Genomic DNA, 22,569 nt, shown 5'->3' with positions numbered 1-22,569 from the left:
AAGGCGCTTGCTTTGGAACCTTGATCTCTTCTAAAGCCCCGTGCAATCTATTACGTCAAAGCAAAGAAACGTCACTCAGAAAAGTGTGGCATGACGTGTTAGTTCTAAAATTTCCTACAGGGGACTTAGCGAGCCCAATTTTTTTTTCTATAATGACGTTTGTCTCGGTGACTTTGGCATCATAAGCAGTGGAAAAACAGGTCCCTACCAGACTTGCTTGACATGACCTCATTTACATGATATACACATGTGTGATTTGAACGATTATTATCTCATGAGTGTCTCTCTCAGGTATGTAGGATACATGCAAAGTGTCAACAGTCCGGATACTGTGGAACCCCCCTGTTAAGACCGACACAAATCCTAGAAAATCAGGTCTTAAAAAGGAGGGAATCTTAAAATGGGGATAAAGTAACAGAGTTTATGAACATAAGATCTGAAAAATCAAGGTCTTAAATTGGAGGGTCTTAAAAGGGGGGTTCCACTGTATGAGTGCCACTGTCAGGCTCTCTCACCTGAGAGTTGGACTTGAAGCCTTGGGAGACCAGTGAAGTCACCTGCGGTGTAGATCTTGACCCATACAAATCTTTCATTTTCCACACAAAAGTGAGTATAGTGATCAACACTGATCCAGGTACAAATTGAGTACATTGTAACAAATTAACGGAAGACAAAGAATAAAACGTCTGCTAAAAACCAAGCTGAATAAAATTCCATGTTGTGAGCCCAGTATAGCTTCAGCACACTGGGTGCCACGGTTAAAGTAACAAGGATCATGGACCACCAGGGGCATAATGCCACCAGCAATACGTCGTCTGGGATACTAAGGCTGATGGGGTCTATGTCGACCAAAAGAGTGGGATTCCCTGTAGGTGGAGTTCCTGGAGGGGGATTCCCTGTCTACAGGGAATACCACAGGATTTAGTTCCTGTAGCGTGTCGCTGATATCGCTGAAAGTCACGTGATGCTTAGCAACATCGGTAGAATTTGATGTTTTTCAATCTTTTTTGATATTTCTTAGAAATTTGAGTATGGTTTGCAAGTTTTATTGAAAAACTCCACCCTGTGGGATTCCCTGTATACAGGGAATCCCCCACCAGGAACTCCACCTACAGGGAATCCCACTCTTTTGGTCGACATAGACCCCATCAGCGATACTAAGCCTGCCATTGTCTTGCTCATCAGACCACGGATACTGTAAAACACAGATCGCTCATCACTCTCTATTTGGCCTTACTGTGGAATTTGAATCCATAAAGTGTAGTTTTGGCCAAGCCGCTGGAAGTCAGAATCATCAATATACAGTGGACCCCCCCCCCCCCCCCCCCTTTACGACCTTGAAAATCTAAGAAATGAAGGTCTAAAAAAAGAGGGTGCCTTAAAATGGGGGTAATTTACACAGGTTATGAACAGAAAGTCTAACAAAGCAAGGTCTTAAAAGGGGGGTTCCACTGTATGAAGTAATTGATACATACACAATATCGTCTCCACCAGCTGGTAATAAAAAAATATCACATACTTCCAGCATGCTCAGTTTTTCGTGCCTGCACTGTGCAACCGAGACGGCTGATAATGTGTTCCAAACAGCTTCATTTAAATGAGCTTTTAGGCTGGATTGATTGCTCTGTCTGTTACAGCGTCTCTGTCTGTTACAGCGTCTCTGTCTGTTACAGCGTCTCTGCTCAAACAGTGAAACCCCCTGTTACGACTTTCAAAAAGGTGAGAAAATCAGGGGTGGGTTGCATGAGAGAAAATCAGGGGTGGGTTGCATGAGAGAACTCAAATTCCAAGCTCAAACGGTTCGACTTTACTCTAAAGCTTGCTCTGTTAAGAATCCGCAAAGCACGAAACGAAGTCGGGGTGCATGAGCCGTCTTTAGGGCCGACTCAACAGAGAAAGAGGGCAAGTCGACGTTGTCGACCTACTTAGAGCGTTAGTGGGAGATTCCATGACGTCACGGGAAATGTGGTCAGCAACAGCCAATGCAAACTGCAGTCTAGTAGGTTCGCGGGAAAAGGGCGCATCAGAGACCGTCTGTTACACAATAATGTACTCTGCGGCATCTGGGCGCATTCAAGCATGCACAGGAAGCGCGCGCTCACCATACCAACACAGAGGAGATGCTGTGTGTAGTACAAAGTAGAGCGTTCGGCGTTATAGTACTATTTTGTGCATTGTGCATGTTGGATCGAGTAGAAGAAAAATAAAGATTGTCTTCTTGATCTTGAATCGCTCTCTACTGAAAAGGTAAACATCGACCAAAAATTAAAAAAGTAAATACAAAAAGAAGATGAAAATACAGTAATTACAAAAAAACACGAATTATATCAAAATAAAAAATGAAGTAAAAACAAAAGAGAAGAAAAAGAAACCAAAGTCATATAATGTGAGATTAAAAAAATAATTTAAAAAAAAATTAAATAAATAAAATTTTAAAAATCAAATTATAAAACACTTATAACTATTAGAGACAGCATTAGGTAACAAAAGATGATTTCTAACAAATAAAAAAAAAGACAACAAAATATAAATATATTAATGATTGAATAAATAAATACATAAATACATATTTCAACAAATTAAAAAATTAAAAATGATTTCACCCTAAAGAAAACAAAAACAAAAACCTTTTGGTTGCCGGGCACAGATGAAGTAAACAAGAAAGTTGTCTAACTCCGTCGCGTTGGTGCGACCTATTATAGCACCAAATGATAAAAGGTTTTAAAAATCATCTTGCAAGCGGCAACTGGCTGGTTAAGTCTGTTATCTCTGCCAAGCTCAGTGTTAAGCCTGGGGGGAGCAGGCTCAAAGTTAAGCAAAAAACGCTGTGCTCAACGAACGTAAGACCGCTCATGCACCCCGGTTTTCGCGCTTTCGGCGTAAAGTCAACCATCTCAACTTTGAGCACATTTCCGCCCAGCTTAAGTCGTCTCATGCAACCCACCCCAGGTCTTAAAATGGAGGGAGTCTTAAAATGGAGGTAAATTCACACAGGTTATCAACAGAAATTCTGAGAAAGGAGGGTCTTAAAATGGAGGGAGTCTTAAAATGGAGGTAAATTCACACAGGTTATCAACAGAAATTCTGAGAAAGGAGGGTCTTAAAAAGGAGGTTCCCCTGTACTCCCAGCACATACTGCTTGTTGTGTTCTTTTTGACAGTCAAAATTCCAATCCGTTATTCATTCAACAGAAAATACAAGATCACGTTCCGGCAAGAATATACACAGTCCCCAACCCCTGTGAGATCAGTGACTTGTTAAAACAGTAAAGCTTCTCACTTCACCCACACTCTCATTCTCAACCAACCCTAATATCCAATGTTCGAAATGTTGCATCATGACGACACTGTCAAATATCAAATGGAACAATCAGTGTCAAAATCAAACAGTCGCCTGCAGCTAAATACCAAACATAGCAATACAGTTCACACATGATTCATGTCTATCGTCCAGAGAAATTAAACCAATGAGCATTAACTGTTTATTAATAAGCAGACATTTCCCGATCAGCTGGAGTTCATCATGGAAGTTGAGGGGGATCGGGGGGGTGGGGAGGGTGGTATAAAACCCTATAAATGGTATTCATCGTCATTATGGGTGAAAAATGATAAGTACAGTCTGCAAGGGGAAGGAACACTCCATAGTACCAGTGAGGTATAAAAAAAGTACAATAATAAAACATAAAAATATTTACAAGGGAGAAGTAAAGGAGAGAGCCTCAAGGGTACTCAGTTATTACGTTTCCTGCAGCGCATGTCAAATTCATTCCCCTTCGGGAAGAAACACGTACAGCAGTCCCTCTCATGAACGGACACCCTTGGGCCATTGCAAAACTGTCCGTACATTGCAGGTGTCCGGTCACGGGAGGGGTGACCACACCACCCCCTCCCCCCTACACCTACACAGAGACACACAAACAACAGGATTGAGTCTATACTAATCACTTCTTGTGGCTACTAAACAATAACTCCTAATACTTCTTTAAATGTTCTGTAAAAATTATTTGCATGAAAAGTGTTGAAAAGAAGAGATAAAATAAATCCTCAAGGCAGTGAACACACCATGCACTGACATACGAAAGCAGCCAACACAAACACAGCACAGAGGAGCATGTGCAGATGCTTTGCAAGAATAAGCTTGAAAACCAGTTTGAATAAATAGCAGCAGATAGAGCTGCATGTCATAATCATGTAATTTATTTTCTTCTTGTCTGGCTTTATTGACTGCATGCCGATCATGTGGCATGACAGTGACTTTTCACTCTTCAGTCGAAAATACACTGTACATAACACAGCTCCCACTCTCCCTCACTAATGCCTACCCCAAGCCGTGACAATTGAAAATTGTGTGGAAGAGTACACCTCTCTATTTCTCTCCAATGCTCTTCCTGCTGACATGCAGTGACACCGGACACCCCACAGAGTTTAGCCAGCTACCCCTCCACCCCCCCCCTCTCTCTCACTCCCTCCAGCCATGTACTGTTTGGGGCTGTGGCCAGAGGCCAGCTGCACTGTTCACTCACAGCAAAACCAGTTGACTGTGTCCTAACTTTTGACAAAGCAAGACAACTGAAGGGTTCACAGATTAGGCAACCGACTCACTGGTCAAGGCTGAGGGGAAACAAGAGTACATGTATCTTGTCAATGAAAGAGGTTACACACAGGCACACGATGCTGAGAACTGTGGCCGGTTTTTCACTCTCTTTCGCTCAGGACCTTCATCGACTGTGGTTTCTGTTGTTTACGTCCAACAGACAAGAATAAAGAGCACAGTGCAGTTTCATGTTGGCATCTTCGCATGTACTCCACTCCTGACCAAAACTACCCCCCCCCCCCCCCCCTCCTGATGGGTACACGTGCACTCAAGTTATCAGTGACTGTCATCACGCCATTGCCGCTGTGATCTGTGTACCAAGAGCCGGACTGCTCTATTATCGATTTTGTTGTGGTGAAAATTTGACGATGGTCTGTCCGTACATTGGAGGTATGACCTGCTGTTGGGACCGAAAATGAGTGTCCGCGTCCACGTTTTGCAGGTGTCCGTTTAAGGGGAGGGGGGGAAAGGAAAACACTCCGTGCCGAGCAAATGTGTCCGTACATGTCAGGTGTCCGCTCACGCCGGGGGCCGTACATTGCAGGGACTGCTGTACCATCAACTGTCACGTGCATCTCAAATCCCTCAACAAATGTTTTAATTACCTGCAAATCCAGTCACTGCTCTTGCACACGCCAGAATCATTTTAAGTTTTAGAGAGAGAAAAAAACACTTTTTTTGTTTGTTTGTTTGTTTGCTTAACGCCCAGCCGACCACGAATGGCCATATCAGGGCGGTGCTGCTTTGACATATAACGTGCGCCACACACAAGACAGAAGTCGCAGCACAGGCTTCATGTCTCACCCAGTCACATTATTCTGACACCGGACCAACCAGTCCTAGCACTAACCCCATAATGCCAGACGCCAGGCGGAGCAGCCAACTTCTACCATGAAAAGTTATACACAATGAAGAACAGTACTGATCATTTTTCATCCTCAGACAACGGTAAAGGAGAAACCTCTCTCGATCATCACACAATTTGTTTTGTTCCCATAGGGCTCGTAATTTAAATGCACACCCCTGAACAAATCCAACAAGCTTTTTCGCAAGCTATTTCTCACCTCTCTCTCTTCTTCAAATTTTCAGTTCACAAGTGCTGAAAGCACACGAGAAGGTAACAGACCTACAATGACACACACACATGCACTGACACGCACACACAAGTTAAAACCAGCTGTGGGGGTGTGTGTGGTGAGAGATACATGTGAAGAGTACGTTAGTCCTGCTTGACGGTGTTGTGTGCATGTGGCGGCCTGGGTGTGCGCGGTGTGGGAGATATCACCGTGTAGTACACCACAGCCACCAGGGCCACCAGATGCAGCCAGAAGTACTGCGCTCTGAAAACAAGAAAAGCAAAATGCTTATACGACTCACCTTCCCCATAAGTTATATGAATCAGAAATTAAAACTATCCGCTGCTCCTGTTCATTAGACATTGAAAAGTCGTGTCAATTTGATACTTTTTGACCCAAATTTGATCCTACTGTGATCTGGAAATATGACCAAGCCTGATTCGAGTCATGTCCAAAAGCACTCAAACCCTAAAATCTGTTGGAAGTTTTGAAGAAGAGGGTCAACCAGACATTGGTCATGTCGGGAGGTTATCAAATCCTAGAAGTGTGCAAAGTTTCAAAGCTCTAGCTTCAAAAAATTCTGAGATAACTTATACGCTAAGTTTTTATGACCCAAACATGACCCTGCTGTGACCTTGACATTTGACGAGGGTCAACCAGACTGGGGTAATGTTGAGAGATCACCAAACACTAAGAATGTGCACAGTTTCTAAGCTGTACCTTCGAAAATGAGATAACCTGAACGGTAAGTTTTTTGTTCACAGCCAGTCGCGATCAACCTCAAGGTTTAAAATGATTATGTCAAACATTACAATCAATATCAATATCAATCAATATGAGGCTTATATCGCGCGTATTCCGTGGGTACAGTTCTAAGCGCAGGGATTTTTAAAAATTTGTTAAATTTTTATTTTATGCAATTTATATCGCGCACATATTCAAGGCGCAGGGATTTATTTATGCCGTGTGAGATGGAATTTCTTTTACACAATACATCACGCATCCACATCGGCCAGCAGATCGCAGCCATTTCGGCGCATATCCTACTTTTCACGGCCTATTATTCCAAGTCACACGGGTATTTTGGTGGACATTTTTATCTATGCCTATACAATTTTGCCAGGAAAGACCCTTTTGTCAATCGTGGGATCTTTAACGTGCACACCCCAATGTAGTGTACACGAAGGAACCTCGTTTTTTTGTCTCATCCGAAAGACTAGCACTTGAACCCACCACCTAGGTTAGGAAAGGGGGGAGAAAATTGCTAACGCCCTGACCCAGGGTCGAACTCGCAACCTCTCGCTTCCGAGCGCAAGCGCGTTACCACTCAGCCACCCAGTCCGGACAACACAAAGAGGGATACTCACGCATAAACCTTTATTGACGTCATCAGCTCCAGAGTGAGGAAGGGGAAGGTGATGTAGACGTTTGCCATGCGGGTAAACAGGAAGGTGATGGCGTCGTATATGTGCCTCTTCACTTGTGTGTCTTGGAACTGCGGCCGCACATTGCGACGCATCTGAAACAACACAGTCAACATTCAGGTCACATCTCCTCTCTCACCTCCGCACATTGCGACGCATCTGAAACAACAGTCAACATTCAGGTCACATCTCCTCTCTCACCTCCGCACATTGCGACGCATCTGAAACAAGTCAACATTCAGGTCACATCTCCTCTCACCTCCGCAGATTACAAATTGCCCTCATACTCCTGACCTTCTTCTTTTTCAATGGGTTGAACCTCCCATGGTCTTTTATGTATATGACCGTTTTGTACCCCACCATTCAGGCAGCCATACACTGTTTTTTGGGGAAGAATGCTGGGTATTTTAATGTTTCTATGGTCTTTTACGTATATGACCATTTTGTACCCCACCATTCAGGCAGCCATACACTGTTTTTTGGGGAAGAATGCTGGGTATTTTAATGTTTCTACAACACAACTTACTCTGAGATAGATCACAGGATCTGAACTCCGATGTGTATAGCGAACATTGACATCAGTCAGTTATTTGCTGTGATTGCGGTTTTAACCGGTCAACCACATGATGTTGTTTGTCTCCCTTTAGCGGGGTGCAACTCTTCCACCACACTTTAAAATCCTGACAGAGTTCTTTCCGGAAAACGTCTATTGACCTCCGATCCTAAAATGTAAGTCTATTTTCCCCATATTGTGGCCTAGGGTGCAAATGTCCCCGTCCCCCGGAAACGCAACATGCAGACCGCAGCCTACCCCCAAAATTACAAGGAGTAATGATCGAGCCCAGCCAAAAAGAGTAATCTGGTGGTAGAAAGAGTATTTTTCGTTGTCAAAAGTAACGGCCATCGGTGGGTGTGACTGAACAATGAAAGGAGAACCCAAATAAAGAATATGACACTACCTTGCCTGTAGACATCCTCATTTTTCTCCCAACGGAGAAATAGTTGTTCATAAAGTCTTGCAGGACACAAACATTCTTCTGCACACTTTCTGTTCATATTCAGTTGCTTCGCAAAAATAAAATGTCATTGATTTTCTCAAATTGTGAAGTCAATCAAAACGACCCTAGAACACAGCACTGGGAAACTACACTGATTGAAAAGATCTAGGATGACGAAAGCAAAATATGTCATGTGGTCACACGAAGATGACCAACAGTGGTTCCTGCAACGTAAAAGATCCAGATCCAGATCTCAAGAAATCAGCTTCGCACATAACCAGCGCTCCACCATTAGTGTCTTTCTTTCTTTATTTGGTGTTTAACGTCGTTTTCAACCACGAAGGTTATATCGCGACGAGGGAAAGGGGGGAGATGGGATAGGGGAAAGGGGGGAGATGGGATAGAGCCACTTGTTAAGTGTTTCTTGTTCACAAAAGCACTAATCAAAAAATTGCTCCAGGGGCTTGCAACGTAGTACAATATATGACCTTACTGGGAGAATGCAAGTTTCCAGTACAAAGGACTAAACATTTCTTACATACTGCTTGACTAAAATCTTTACAAACATTGACTATATTCTATACAAGAACCACTTAACAAGGGTAATAAGTGAAGAATTTTATGGGTGAGAAAAGGAAAGTAAAAGGACTTTGGGGAGGCAGAAATAGAGAAGAAACAAGAAAAAGATCCTAATTAGGTTCACGGCATCGAGAGTGATGCGACCTTCTCTCAGAAGTTAGAAGAGAAGGCTCCCCCATCCACCACCCGGGGGACGCGCCTCTACGCCAATTAGGGGGCGCGAGGACCATTAGTGTAATCAAGAGTTTGCTGAATGAGCATAGAGTTTATTTGGAGGTAGAGGGCTTTTTCAAAGACTTGTAATAGCATGACTTAAATCTGCCAAGTTCTGCTTGGCTGTACTGCCTGGTGCCGAAGGTTCCTGATCTTGATTTCAGGAGGAGCAGACTCTCCAATGTCTCATCCGACAAAGCTCGCAAAGCTAGGCGAGAGCAAAAATACGGATCGGATTTATATCGGGACGAAATGCGAAAAATCGTACTTTCGGTTTCTTAAAAATCGTATTTCCATCGCGGAAAGCGTAGTGGCGTAGTTTAGAATAAAAATCGTAGTAAATTACGCCCAAATCGTAAGGGTAGGCAGGTCTGAACGTGGCTGTTCCTAGCTTGTGTTTTAGTGTGAGTTAAAAATTTGCCTTGCAGAGGGAATAGCTTGGCTACCAACAGCTGCAGCCAACACACTGTTAAAGGACCAGACCACGCTGTTTTAAAGGTTATTAGAACCACTAACCGATGACTGAAGGTTAGAGAAATGCACCTAAAGATTCAAAAAATGTAAAGAAATTCACCGATTCGTAGCTTTATCATTGTGATTTAATTAAAAACGTTCCGCCAAATTCGTCTGCTAAACGAGACTTCGAAATGGCCGCCAGTAGACGAGAACCGGCTGTGACGTCATTTCGTGTACAGCTTAGGCTCAAGTGGGCGTTTGCCTACATCGAGCATCAACAACACGCCGAAGGAATGCGCACGGCTGCTGATAGCTATGAAGTGTAGAAAAAAGGTTCAGGCATCAGTTGTCACCTTTTTCCGATGGGCTTACAACTTCTGCAGCAAGACTGATTAACTGGAAACGGCCAACACGATGTGCTGTGTTTCGCGACACTTTCTTCCAATGTGAACGCTGTTAAGCCGGCAAGAAAACCTGGCACACACAAAACAGCTGTTGCCTGACGCAGTTCCAGTTCCTACAATTGTTGACCACTCACAGGAGGTCAGAAACCGGATACCAATGTCATCAGAACGATCTGCTTTCACTAAACGCAGACGAAAGGAAGTGAGTACATGTATACTGAATGTGTTCTGTGAGGGATAGGGGTTCAGTGTCACTGGGCGTTTTTGTCAGACTGACAGTATTTGTAGTGGAATGGCATCTGTTCCTAATTTTAAGCACATGTGTTAAGATTACAGATTAAAACATATATCTGTTACTACATGTCCGTCCCCATGCACCCACCTTAAAGTTCCCTCTCTCTCTCCCTCTTTTACACTCACCTGGGTAATCGATGAGTCTCAGGTTTAATCAGTGTCCGTCCATATACACATAGACATTCACACAAACACACACACGTTGTTATAGTTGTTATCTTTTAATTCAGTGTTGTATTAAATGGATAAAGAAATCGTTAATACAGCAAGCTTGCATGAATAATTTGCTGTTGTCCTTTTTTTCAGATCAGGTTCTGTAATACAGTAATTATAATTAATACAAGTACAAATTCATGTTTGCAGTCATACTCATAGTGTGTGAGTGTGTGTGTGTGTGTGTGTGTGTGTGTGTGTGTACGTGTGTGTGTGTGTGTGTGTGTGTGTGTGTGTGTGAAAAGCACTTTGATACTTAAAACATCTGTGTTATTTGATTTTATTACAAAACTGCAGTCAGAATATTAAGCAGACCTATTCCAACAATACATTTTGATCAGCAGTAAATGTAATGTCAAATTATGAACAACAATCATGTGAGCAGATATATCTAACAGAAACAAATAGTCTAGCAAAATAATACAACCAAGTACATGTTCGGACATCATCATCCACATCAAAACATTGATTGTAGGAAGAGCACAACTCTGTGTTATTACCACTGCTTCAGTCAAACTGCCAGTTCAACTTTATCTCTGTGGTTTTTTTTCTCTCTCAGAGTAACATGGGAAAAAAAACCTTTAAAAAACTTGCATGCTACAGAGCTGGATTGTTTCTAGTGATCATGCAGCATGATTTATCCGCATAGAAAACTACTGAAACACCTAAACAGAAATAACAATGTCTACAGAAAAAAATCCACTGTTTGATTGCTGTCTGTAGTACTCCTCTTGCTAACAGTGGCATTAAAATAATTAAAACTAAGCTATGCTCTCTTGGGGGGGGGGGGGGGGGGGGGGGGGGGGGGGGAAGTGCTCTAAGTACTTTTTGTGTCTACATAGGCAAAACAAAACTATGCAATGTTTCAGATTTCCTGACCCACCCTATGTTTTTCCTCCTTATCCTGGACTATTTTGGACTCTTACAAAAACTTGTGTACTTCAAAAATGACAAATCTTAATTTTGCAGGCTTACAAGGAAATTGACTCTTCTCTTACAACCAGAATACACCATGATTTCAAGCAAATAAAAAACTACATGCACCTGAGAAAAAAACACTTTAATTCAAGAAGTTAGACCTCCTAACCCCAGCTTTTCAATTCAATTCAATACGTTGTTGATGTTGATTATGGAGCTTAACGTCCTCCCAGGTAACTAGGGACCTATATTGGGACATGATTTTTTATACAATGTTAAAAGTGTAGGGTGTAATGGGGGGGAGGGGGACTGGAGGGTGACGGGGTGTAGTCGCTAATAAATTTAAAGGTGCGTTTATTATCTAATATACCAGACATTTTGTTTTGGCTGGTGTACAGAATAACATCACATAAAATCGCACTCGCAAAACATACAAAACACATAAAATGTACACATCAGTACACACATAACCCAAACCACACATATCCATACCAGCACCATCACACACATATCCACATACATACTCTAGTTTGTACATTATAAAAATAAATACATTATGATTAATATCATTACTAGTCAACTTAAATTAAGGCTCAAAATAGGTCTTAAGATGGATGTTATTTAGTGTAATGAAGAGATTATAAAAACCAAAAAAAGCTATGAGAAAGAAAAGTATGAAAGAATTATGCCCATTCTCCAGTGAAAGTTCTGCTGATTGTGGTAACTTTTTTTCTGTCTAAAACAGGCATCAGGTTAACTGAACGAGCTGTTTGAGGGGGTGGTGATCCTAACACTGGCCTATGGCAACACTGGCCTATGGCAGCTACAACAAAGCTCTGCATACCCAGCAAGACTGCAATGCAACAGTGCCCAGACTTTGACTGCTACAGCTAGACCAGTTGACAAAGCTCAAGTTGTCACCAAGCAGGACGCCCCAACTGGCGACCAACTATATAGACTGAGGCTGCCTATCTCCAAATCTGACAAAGCAAGAATTGTTACGCAAGCTCCACATTTCTGTTTGCAGTTTAAGCCGACCTTAAGTATGCAATGGTTATGCACACCCCCCCCCACACACACACACCCCGCAGTTGAGAGTTGTAATGTACCTTTTATTTATCTTACATACATTTGAAGCCTGTGTAGCTCTGTGACAGAAAGAGGTCTCTGATGGCAGCGACCAGACAGGCAGGAAGAACTTTCCTGTTCTTTCGGAAAGTCAGTGAGTGTGCAACTTGTCAGTATGTTCTGAACACATCAAAACATTTTCTTTAATTTAAGCTACATAATATCATGTGGATGCACTGATTGGGTGTAAATAATAACAGCAATTGGTACAGTCAATTCACTAAATGTGCAACAAAACCCTAATCATCAGACATTTTACAACAGCAAACTTCAACAGTCCTTTTACTTTCCTGAATGTCATTATTATTTATTAAAACATGCATCTAGAGCAATCTTCTTTTATTAAAGTTCACCTGAAATTCAGGCTGCTTTCCCATGCAAAGTACAAATGCAAGTGTCCATAAACCAGGGTTTAATACATGTAGTATGTGAGTGAGTTCTGATGAAAAAGTGATTGTGTTGTAATATTGGTTATTACTGAGTGTTGATGTTACAATGATTACATTATAAAAACAACAACAACAGAACAATGTGAAGAGCAAACTTCTTCTGTGGGCATGCAAGTGAGTTAATCTTGTGTGTGTGTGAAACTATATTTGACTGAGTGTCACATTTAAATGACAACAGTTTTCTTGATAGCCTTTAAAAACAACAACAAATGCATACATTTAAAAATCAAACAAATATAGGCACCTCAAAAAAAGTTGTATGTACACCTTCGTGGCTGGTGATGCATTCTTGCTCCCCTGCAAGTTTTCATTCTACAATGTACCTCAGGCTAGCTTCCTCTCTCTCTCAAATCTGCCCCTCCCACACAATACAACAGGTACAGTGGCCACTCTGACACCAGTCTCTGAAATAATCAAGAACAGTTAAAACTGCGATGAGCTGTTGTTCTTTTACTCGTGAATGCAATGCATGAACACTTAAACAATATCCCACTTATTCGCGAGTGCGTTGACAAGGCGAGAGTGAAAAAATAGCACAGACTCGAAAGCAGACAATAAGTTCAGCACAGAGAGCGGGCGTGTTTACCTTTGATCGCTGAGACAAACAGAGTCGCATCGTCACTGTCTTTTCACTACTGCTGGAAGTGGCCTCCGCTCCTCATCTTTCATGCTTGATTCGAGGAGAGAAACTGGTAGTTCGAACATGTACGGTTCAATTTCGTCTGCAGTCACGCTTGTTGCCATGTTGGTAAACGGCATCTTCACACTGTGTGACGTCACGGATAATTTATTCATAAGCCAGTCTCGCGAAGATCACGCGGCACAATGGCGGGTCGTTTTGGAGAAGAAATCCGTCGCTTCGGTCACAAAATTCGTCGGATTACGGCCTTACAAGATTCCGAAGTAAACCAAACATTGTTGAAGACGGTAAGAAAGTGGTTTTCTAACTAACTGCAAACATCGGGAAGTGTTCGGTCGCGCAGGAACACGATTCGAAGCGTTTTTGACGCTAAAACAGCTGCTTCTGTGCTATACTGGGAGATTGGCCTGCTCATTGCATAGCACTGAGAGAGCTTCTAGCTGCTGTGCTATCTCTGCTGTGGGGAAAGGATGGATGCTAAAAATAGCTTGCAGTTAATGTAGAAGAAATGAAGCCCTGTGAACAGCTGATGGAGCATACTGACCAGCCTGGCGGCGATGGTGAAGAGAGCGGCCGTGCCGAAGGTGAGATAGTATCCGGGGTAGAAGCCGTGCCAGAAGGCGCTGACGGCAAAGACGGCCAGCGTCCGGTGGTAGGGGGCGCGGTCGTACACCACACGACGCAGCCACACCAACGTCCGCTTGTTCCAACCGCCGATGTTTATCTTCAGGCTGTTGGCAAGCTGGAAAAAGAAAAGCAAATGCTTATATGACTCGCCTTCGCAGTGTCCCGGTACAGTGGAAACCGGCCCTTTTAAGACCCCTCAATAGAAGACTGCCTTCCTTCCTAACCCCCCCCCCCCCCCCCACCAACACCAACAACACCCTACCACATAGAAGACTCCCTCCCTTTTAAGACCCCCAGCCCCCAATAAGACTCTGCACCCTTTCAAGACTCTGTTTACTCACATTTTCTGTTCATAACCTCTATCATTTTAACCCTATTTTAAGACTCCTTTTTTTTTTGAGACCTGATTTTCTCAGATTTTTTTCCCGAGGATTCAAATGTTTATGAACCCCATACGGACACTGCTCAGAACTAAGACTTACCGATTACTCAGGTGAGTCAAAAAGAACATCTTCTTGCCAGACTAGATGGATCAGACCAAAAATATTCTCAGATAAATTTCTTTCTTTGTCTCATAGTTATTTGTTTGTCCATCCACTATAAAGACCAATGGGCCGACAGACTTTTGAATGTCTTGTTTTGTCAAAAATTAAACATTCTTCTTCTTCTTCTTCTGCGTTCGTTGGCTGAAACTCCCACGTACACTCATGTGTTTTTTGCACGAGTGGAATTTTACGTGTATGACCGTTTTTTACCCCGCCATTTAGGCAGCCATACGCCGTTTTCGGAGGAAGCATGCTGGGTATTTTCGTGTTTCTATAACCCACCGAACTCTGACATGGATTACAGGATCTTTTTCGTGCGCACTTGGTCTTGTGCTTGCGTGTACACACGGGGGTGTTCGGACACCGAGGAGAGTCTGCACACAAAGTTGACTCTGAGAAATAAATCTCTCGCCGAACGTGGGGACGAACTCACGCTGACAGCGGCCAACTGGATACAAATCCAGCGTGCTACCGACTGAGCTACATCCCCGCCCTAAACATTCAAATGACTACACTTTCTTGTACCCGACATGACAAAAGCGAGTCGTATAAGCATTTGCTTTTCTTGTTTTTTGATTCTGCAAAAGGAAGAAGACTGTAGGTGGGAACTGCATTCACATTTAGAATGATACACTGTACAATGAATCGATGGACATTTATGTCTAGAGATCAGTACTTTTCATTAAAGAAACAAAGATTAAGGCTTTCCTTGTTCCAACAGCACAGGTCAAAACTCACAATCTTCTTGAAAGAAAGACAGAAACAAACAAAGAATCTAACAAACAAATATATCTTACCTCTACATCCCAAATGCTGACATTTTCCATGAGATCCCATCTAGGCTGTCCAGTCTTGTCGTAGCCGTTGAATCCAAAGCCCGCTGCCAGGTTTAATGACTCTCCTGTCACGGTCAACACACCATAAAGTTCAGCTTGATTCCAAAATAACACACATTACCTGACTCTTTTGCATGGTTCTAACCACCCTCAATGAAGCAATTTTATTCAAGCACAGCGTTCATGTCAATGTTTAAAGTTTCCTGAACTCGTAATTCTTGTATTTTATTGCTTTTAATTCATTCCAATTGAGTGGTGTATTGAAAACCGAATTTATTAAAAGGGTTGAATGATTATCGAGTACTTCCAGTGAACGATTCTATTTCTAGCAACGCCGGCTTTTGGGAAAAGCCCAATGGCTGATTGTATCACAGCGTGTCGACTGCATGTAATGGGCGGTTCTGGTGAGGTTATGCTCCCTCTTTCTTTCGGCTGGTAACTGGCGCCACCTCGCGGCAAGATCACACGAGAAAGGAAAACAAGAAGGGCAAAGCCCATACGACTCACATGCTTGACCTTGACATGGTCAAATAACTAAACCTAAACATCATACACTAAGAACTGCTTTACACATTTTTCCTACCAAACTACATGTGACCTTGACCCAAGGTCATCCAAGGTCATGCAACACAAAGCTGTTAATACAAGACATAGGAAGTACAATGGTGCTTATTGGCTCTTTCTACCATGAGATATGGTCACTTTTAGTGGTTCACTACCTTATTTTGGTCACATTTCATAAGGGTCAAAGTGACCTTGACCTTGATCATATGTGACCAAATGTGTCTCATGATGAAAGCATAACATGTGCCCCACATAATTTTTAAGTTTGAAACAGTTATCTTCCATAGTTCAGGGTCAAGGTCACTTCAAAATATGTATACAATCCAACTTTGAAGAGCTCCTGTGACCTTGACCTTGAAGCAAGGTAAACCAAACTGGTATCAAAAGATGGGGCTTACTTTGCCCTATATATCATATATAGGTGAGGTATTGAATCTCAAAAACTTCAGAGAAAATGGGAAAAATGTGAAAAATAGCTGTTTTTTAGGCAACATTTATGGCCCCTGCGACCTTGACCTTGAAGCAAGGTCAAGATGCTATGTATGTTTTTTGGGGCCTTGTCATCATACACCATCTTGCCAAATTTGGTACTGATAGACTGAATAGTGTCCAAGAAATATCCAACGTTAAAGTTTTCCGGACGGACGGACGGCCAGACGGACGACTCGGGTGAGTACTGAGTACATAGACTCACTTTTGCTTCGCATGTGAGTCAAAAACCTTGCATTGGTCCCAAATAGCATATCGGTTTGGTAACAGTTCGTGTGTAAGTCGTGCATTTTATACGGTAAACAGACAATGGTCGGTTCTGGTGAGGTTATGCCCCTTTTTTCTTTCGGCTGGTAACTGGTGCCTCCTCGCGGCAAGATCACAGGAGTTGTCTCGCGTTATCACCCCAGAAGCGTTCATTATAATGTACTTCTGACATTAGTGATAACACAGGAAGGATTAAGATATTCTCTACAAGAAATCCAGTTGACAATAGGAAGCAATATCAAGATCTAGATCAGCACTTTCCAGCACGTGTAGGGTAACGTCATCAAATCTAGTTTTTACGTCACGCCTTTGCCAAGATCTGCAGTCTTGGTGGGAGCAAAACAACCTATGATTTGGAACATTGGAGGAAAAAAGTGAGTCACGGGTGACGCAATATCTACACGTACACGCACAGGTCTTTGCTACACGATCGATCATCCAGAACACTGTAATATCTCACCTAGAATCCAGGCAAAGTAGTACTTCTGACGAGACACGATCATCCAGAACACTGTAATATCTCACCTAGAATCCAGGCAAAGTAGTACTTCTGACGAGACACGATCATGCAGAACACTGTAATATCTCACCTAGAATCCAGGCAAAGTAGTACTTCTGACGAGACACGATCATCCAGAACACTGTAATATCTCACCTAGAATCCAGGCAAAGTAGTACTTCTGACGAGACACGATCATGCAGAACACTGTAATATCTCACCTAGAATCCAGGCAAAGTAGTACTTCTGACGAGACACGATCATCCAGAACACTGTAATATCTCACCTAGAATCCAGGCAAAGTAGTACTTCTGACGAGACACGATCATCCAGAACACTGTAATATCTCACCTAGAATCCAGGCAAAGTAGTACTTCTGACGAGACACGATCATGCACACCAGTATATAGAATGTCTTCTGCAGGAATGTCTTATCAAAGAACGTCTCCTCTGTTCAAACACAGAAGAAAAGAGAGATCAGAAATTAACTTCACACATGTAACAGGAGAAAATTAATCTCTTATCTCATTACTCGCATGAAAAAAATGTACGGGTGATCAGAAATTAAACTTCACAATACAATACAATACAATACAATACAATAAACTTTATTAATCTCTAAAAGAGAAATTGCATTGCTGAGCTTTTGTGTCCGTAATAAAACATACATAAAACATTCAAAAATAAACATATATGTAACAGCAGAAAATTAATCTCTTATCTGAATGCTCACACGAAAAAATTTACATGCTTAATAAGAGAGAGGACAATTCTGTAGAAAGCATTCATCTTATAGGTGTCAAGTTGGTAAACACACTTTCATGTATTTGAAATAAAACAAGTTTACAAAAAAGAAACCAACTCGATCTCCACCTGCCGTCCCCCCCCCCCCCCCCCCTTTCATTCACATATCTACATATCTACCTGCCCTTACAACCACCTCTTGATAACCACCACTTGATAACCACCACTTGATAACCACCACTTGATAACCACCACTTGATAACCACCTCTTGATAACCACCACTTGATAACCACCACTTGATAACCACCACTTGATAACCACCACTTGATAACCACCACTTGATAACCACCACTTCAACACTTGTCCAGAAGAACCACTCCAAAGGATCTCAAACTTTCAGGGGAATAAAATGAATTCACCTTTTCATGGCAACCACCTGTTTGTAACGATCCCATTTGTGACCCTCCACCACGGAATGAGTCGGATGTCACCTCGCAGGGTTCTGCGCTAGGCCTAATATACGTCTGGGGGGTGTAAGGTATCAGTGTGAGGATCACCTTAGCTTATAACTCAAAAAGTGTTCGCTATTTTCTAAAACGGGTTTCACAACTGGATAGAGCTTCAAAATCTCGTTAAGAAAATGTAAAAATATAAAAATCATGCAAAGGTGACATGCGACTCATTCCGTGGTGGAGGGTCACATTTGGTTGGTCTCTAGGGTGCTTGTTATAAACAGGTTTGCCTGTACTTCCTTTCACAGTGAAATCACACTTGGGCCCCCCCCCCCCCAAAATAGTCTGTTTACGGTAACCCGACCGACCCTATTTTTTTCGCGCGACCCTAGACTTTTTTTTGGCATTAGGGAAAAAAAAAAAAAAAAAAAAAAAATCTTTTTTTTTTTGCAAAATAACGTAAAAATATGTTTTTTTGGAAAAAAAAAAAAGAAAAAAAAAAATGCCGACCTACCGACCCTATTTTTTTGGCCTATGTTACCGTAAACAGACCTCTTTTTTTTTGTGCCTTATATCTGCATCAATATATTCCTGGGTGCCTGCAACCAACACCCACCTCCCCTTCAACCACACTCACTGTTGAAGTCTTTTGGCCTTTTTTAAACTTTAATTTTATTTGTTTTATCGTACATACAGTGGAACCCCCCTTTTAAGACCTCCAACAATCTGAGAAAATCCGGTCTTAAAAAGGAGGGAGTCTTAAAATGGGGGTACATTTACATGGCTTACGAACACAAAATGAGAAAAGACAAGGTCTTAAAACTAATTAAAGGGATGGAGTCTTAAATTGGGGGTTCACTGTATAATTATGGAGTGTATGGGGGCCAGACTGCTCTCCACACCAGGACAAAGGGTTCACTGTATAATTATGGAGTGTATGGGGGCCAGACTGCTCTCCACACCAGGACAAAGGGTTCACTGTATAATTATGGAGTGTATGGGGGCCGACTGCTCTCCACACCAGGACAAAGGGTTCACTGTATAATTATGGAGTGTATGGGGGCCAGACTGCTCTCCACACCAGGACAAAGGGTTCACTGTATAATTATGGAGTGTATGGGGGCCAGACTGCTCTCCACACCAGGACAAAGGGTTCACAGTATAATTATGGAGTGTATGGGGGCCAGACTGCTCTCCACACCAGGACAAAGGGTTCACAGTATAATTATGGAGTGTATGGGGGCCAGACTGCTCTCCACACCAGGACAAATACCAACGGCTTTTATGCAACGTGGCGGAATAAATTCTTGTTCTTTTCTCCCCAAACAAGCAAAAAAAAGTGGCTGTGAATAAAATAGACGTTACCCAGCATTCCCTGTGGTGGACATAGCCTGGACGGCAGCGTCATCATCAGTATCCCACACACCAAGGCTGTTATAAACTTCTTCAAAAATGCTGGCAAATTCTGAAGAGAAAGAAAATGAGATCATAAATAACAGTGGTACATCCGCTAGCTTCGACTGTTATAGATTTTGACATGAATAACATAACATGAATTTCTATTTGGAAAACTTGTGTTAGGCCAAATACAAATATATGTTGGTTTAGGGTAACCCGACCGACCCTATTCTTTCCTGCCGACCCTAAAACTTTTTTTTTATTTCTAAAAAAACCCACTAAAACTTGTTGGCACATTTTGCGAACCATACCAAGACTAAGGGAAGTAACCTCCTTAAAATCGACTAAATTTAAGAAAAAGAAAAGAAGAAAAAAAGCCGACCTACCGACCCTATCTTTTTTGGTCACGTTGCCCTAAACCAACATATATTTTTATTTGGCCTTAATTAATCTTTTGACATGATATATACTTTGGAAACATTCAAGGCATGTTCTAATCACAAGCCTAATTATATCCAGCAAGATAATGGCCAGAATGCAGGGCATCATTTGGCAACAACAAAAGCCAAACATTCTTTGAAATCCCAGAAAACTTTGTGTTTGATCATACTGGCGAATCAAGTGCCTATTTATTTTCCCATTGGAGGAATGGTGACATAAAGAACTGCCTAATAAACTTGTCAAAATAGCTGAAACTTTGATGGCTATTTGGGCAAACTTGCCAAAGAAAACAAATCCAAGCAACATCCCTGAGAATGTAAATATCATGCTAACCCTTGTTGTGTGCCTTCCACAGGCAAAGATGATTACCGTGTGAGATTATATATATATACTGTTCAAAAAAAGAAACGCATAGTTGCTACTTGCCAAATTTGTTTTATTTTTCGAAAAAATTAACAGAAAATCCAATATTTAGATTATTTGTTTGAAATTTGGTATGGACACAGTTGAATGCACACACAGTTCATTTGCATCTTCAAATCAATCAGTCAATCAATACGATTGGGTGCCGAGGCTGTCAAGTCAGTAGGGGGTGTGACTGCCTTGAGCAGCAACAACTGCCCGGCACCTTCTGGGCATGGACTGGATCAGATGCCGGATATCTTGCTGTGGGATGGTGTCCCACTCCTCCTGAAGTGCCTGCAATAGATCGCGGTGATTTGCCGGCGCTTCTTCTCGCCTGCGCACACGTCTGTCCAATTCATCCCAGAGGTGTTCTATCGGGTTCATGTCTGGCGACATGGATGGCCAGGGAAGCACCTGGACATGGTGGTCGGTGAGGAACTGGGTGGTGAGTCGTGCTGTGTGCGGGCGAGCGTTGTCCTGCTGGAATATGGCCTCCTGGTCAGCCAGAAGAGGAAGGGCGTGTGGGCGCAGGATTTCCTCCACGTATCGCTGGGCAGTTATGCGCCCTTGGACGTGCACCAGGGTGCTCCTTCCAGCGGTATTGATCGCCCCCCACACCATGACGCCTCCACCACCATGAACGGGTGCCTCATCCACACAGTTGGGCGCGTAACGTTCGTTTACTCTCCGGTAGACCCTCCTCCGACCATCATGTCGCTGGAGCAGGAAGTAGGACTCGTCGCTGAACCACACGTGTCTCCAGTGATTCCGGACGGTCCAGCGAAGGTGTTGGTTGCCCCACTGCACTCGGTTCTGGCGATGGCGGCGGGTGAGGACAGCTCCTCTGTGAGGTCTGCGAGCTCTCAAACCAGCTTCATGCAGGCGGTTCCGCACGGTCTGGTCCGATAATCGGTGTGGCCCGGGGAGAGCCTGGACAGAAGATGAGGCCGACAGGAAACGATTCCGGAGGTGGCGGAGCCGTATGAAGCGGTCGTGAGCAGCAGTTGTCGCCCTTGGTCTTCCCGCTCGTGGCAAGTCAGCAACGGAGCCAGTGGCTTGAAACCTGACCCACAGTCTACTGATGGTGCTCTGGGACACGTGGAAGTGCCTGGCGATTGCACTTTGACTTTGGCCTGCTTGTAAACGACCCAATGCAATTTGGCGGTCTTCTCTGCTCAATCGGGCCATCTTTCGTCGCTGAATTGTCGTCTGATTTCTTTGTGGCGAACAATCCGCTTTTATGGGTTTTGGAAGACATGGTGAGAGCTCAATATTCCCCGAGTTTCACGAGATTACACTGAAGTATGACGAGTGGTCATGCCAAATGAGCAATTTTGACATTGTAGCCACTGATAACGCATGCGTCACGTGCAGAGCTCACTTGTGGCAATGGACGAAAGGTCGACGACCAGATAAACATTTTCTGCAGTTTGGTGGATATCCTTGTAGCCATATAACTAAATTAACCAAATATTACAAGCTATGCGTTTCTTTTTTTGAACAGTATATATATATCCCATGACCTCCCTTCTTTGTCTCTGTAAATGTACTCTAGGTATATTTCTTGTATTTCCATTGTTCTCTTGTTACATCTGATGTAACTATTGCACCTTATAACACATAAAATAGTGGATAAATAAGGGTGCACGAAATACATCATAGCTGGCTCTACTTTCTGTCGTCCTTGACATTCCAAAATGCACATGTACCTGTCGACCGGATGTGCAAGGGGTAACCACGCTTTTGAGAACTTGCGCGAGAGTCGTTCAGTGTTATAGCTGAGTTTTAGTCTCGACTTGCCGAGACTATCATCGTAGCGTCATAGATTTCATGACGTCTGTCGTCCATCGTGTCATATTAAGGGGACGTAATCTGTTATGTTTCCTTCTATTCGCTGTTCTATTTCTCTCTTGTGA

General features: G+C 42.8%; 1 protein-coding gene across 1 annotated transcript in view; it reads right to left on the bottom strand.

The window, feature by feature from the left end:
* Window positions 1-2,610: 2,610 nt before the first annotated feature.
* Window positions 2,611-22,569, bottom strand: part of LOC138980487 (lysophospholipid acyltransferase 6-like) — a 43,923-nt gene continuing 23,964 nt past the window's right edge. Inside the window, exons 7-12 of the mRNA XM_070353368.1 lie at window positions 19,775-19,874; window positions 17,564-17,662; window positions 15,355-15,458; window positions 13,930-14,127; window positions 7,037-7,188; window positions 2,611-5,933 (exon numbers count right to left, since the gene is read on the bottom strand). Coding sequence (XP_070209469.1) covers window positions 5,813-5,933; window positions 7,037-7,188; window positions 13,930-14,127; window positions 15,355-15,458; window positions 17,564-17,662; window positions 19,775-19,874 — 774 coding nt within the window. The 3' untranslated portion in view covers window positions 2,611-5,812. The remainder of the gene's footprint in view (window positions 5,934-7,036; window positions 7,189-13,929; window positions 14,128-15,354; window positions 15,459-17,563; window positions 17,663-19,774; window positions 19,875-22,569) is intronic.

Source organism: Littorina saxatilis, linkage group LG11 (assembly GCF_037325665.1).
Source record: "Littorina saxatilis isolate snail1 linkage group LG11, US_GU_Lsax_2.0, whole genome shotgun sequence".
Taxonomy (NCBI): Eukaryota; Metazoa; Mollusca; class Gastropoda; order Littorinimorpha; family Littorinidae; genus Littorina; species Littorina saxatilis.
Note: the sequence above shows the minus strand (reverse complement) of the source record. Positions and strands in the feature narration are given on the sequence as shown.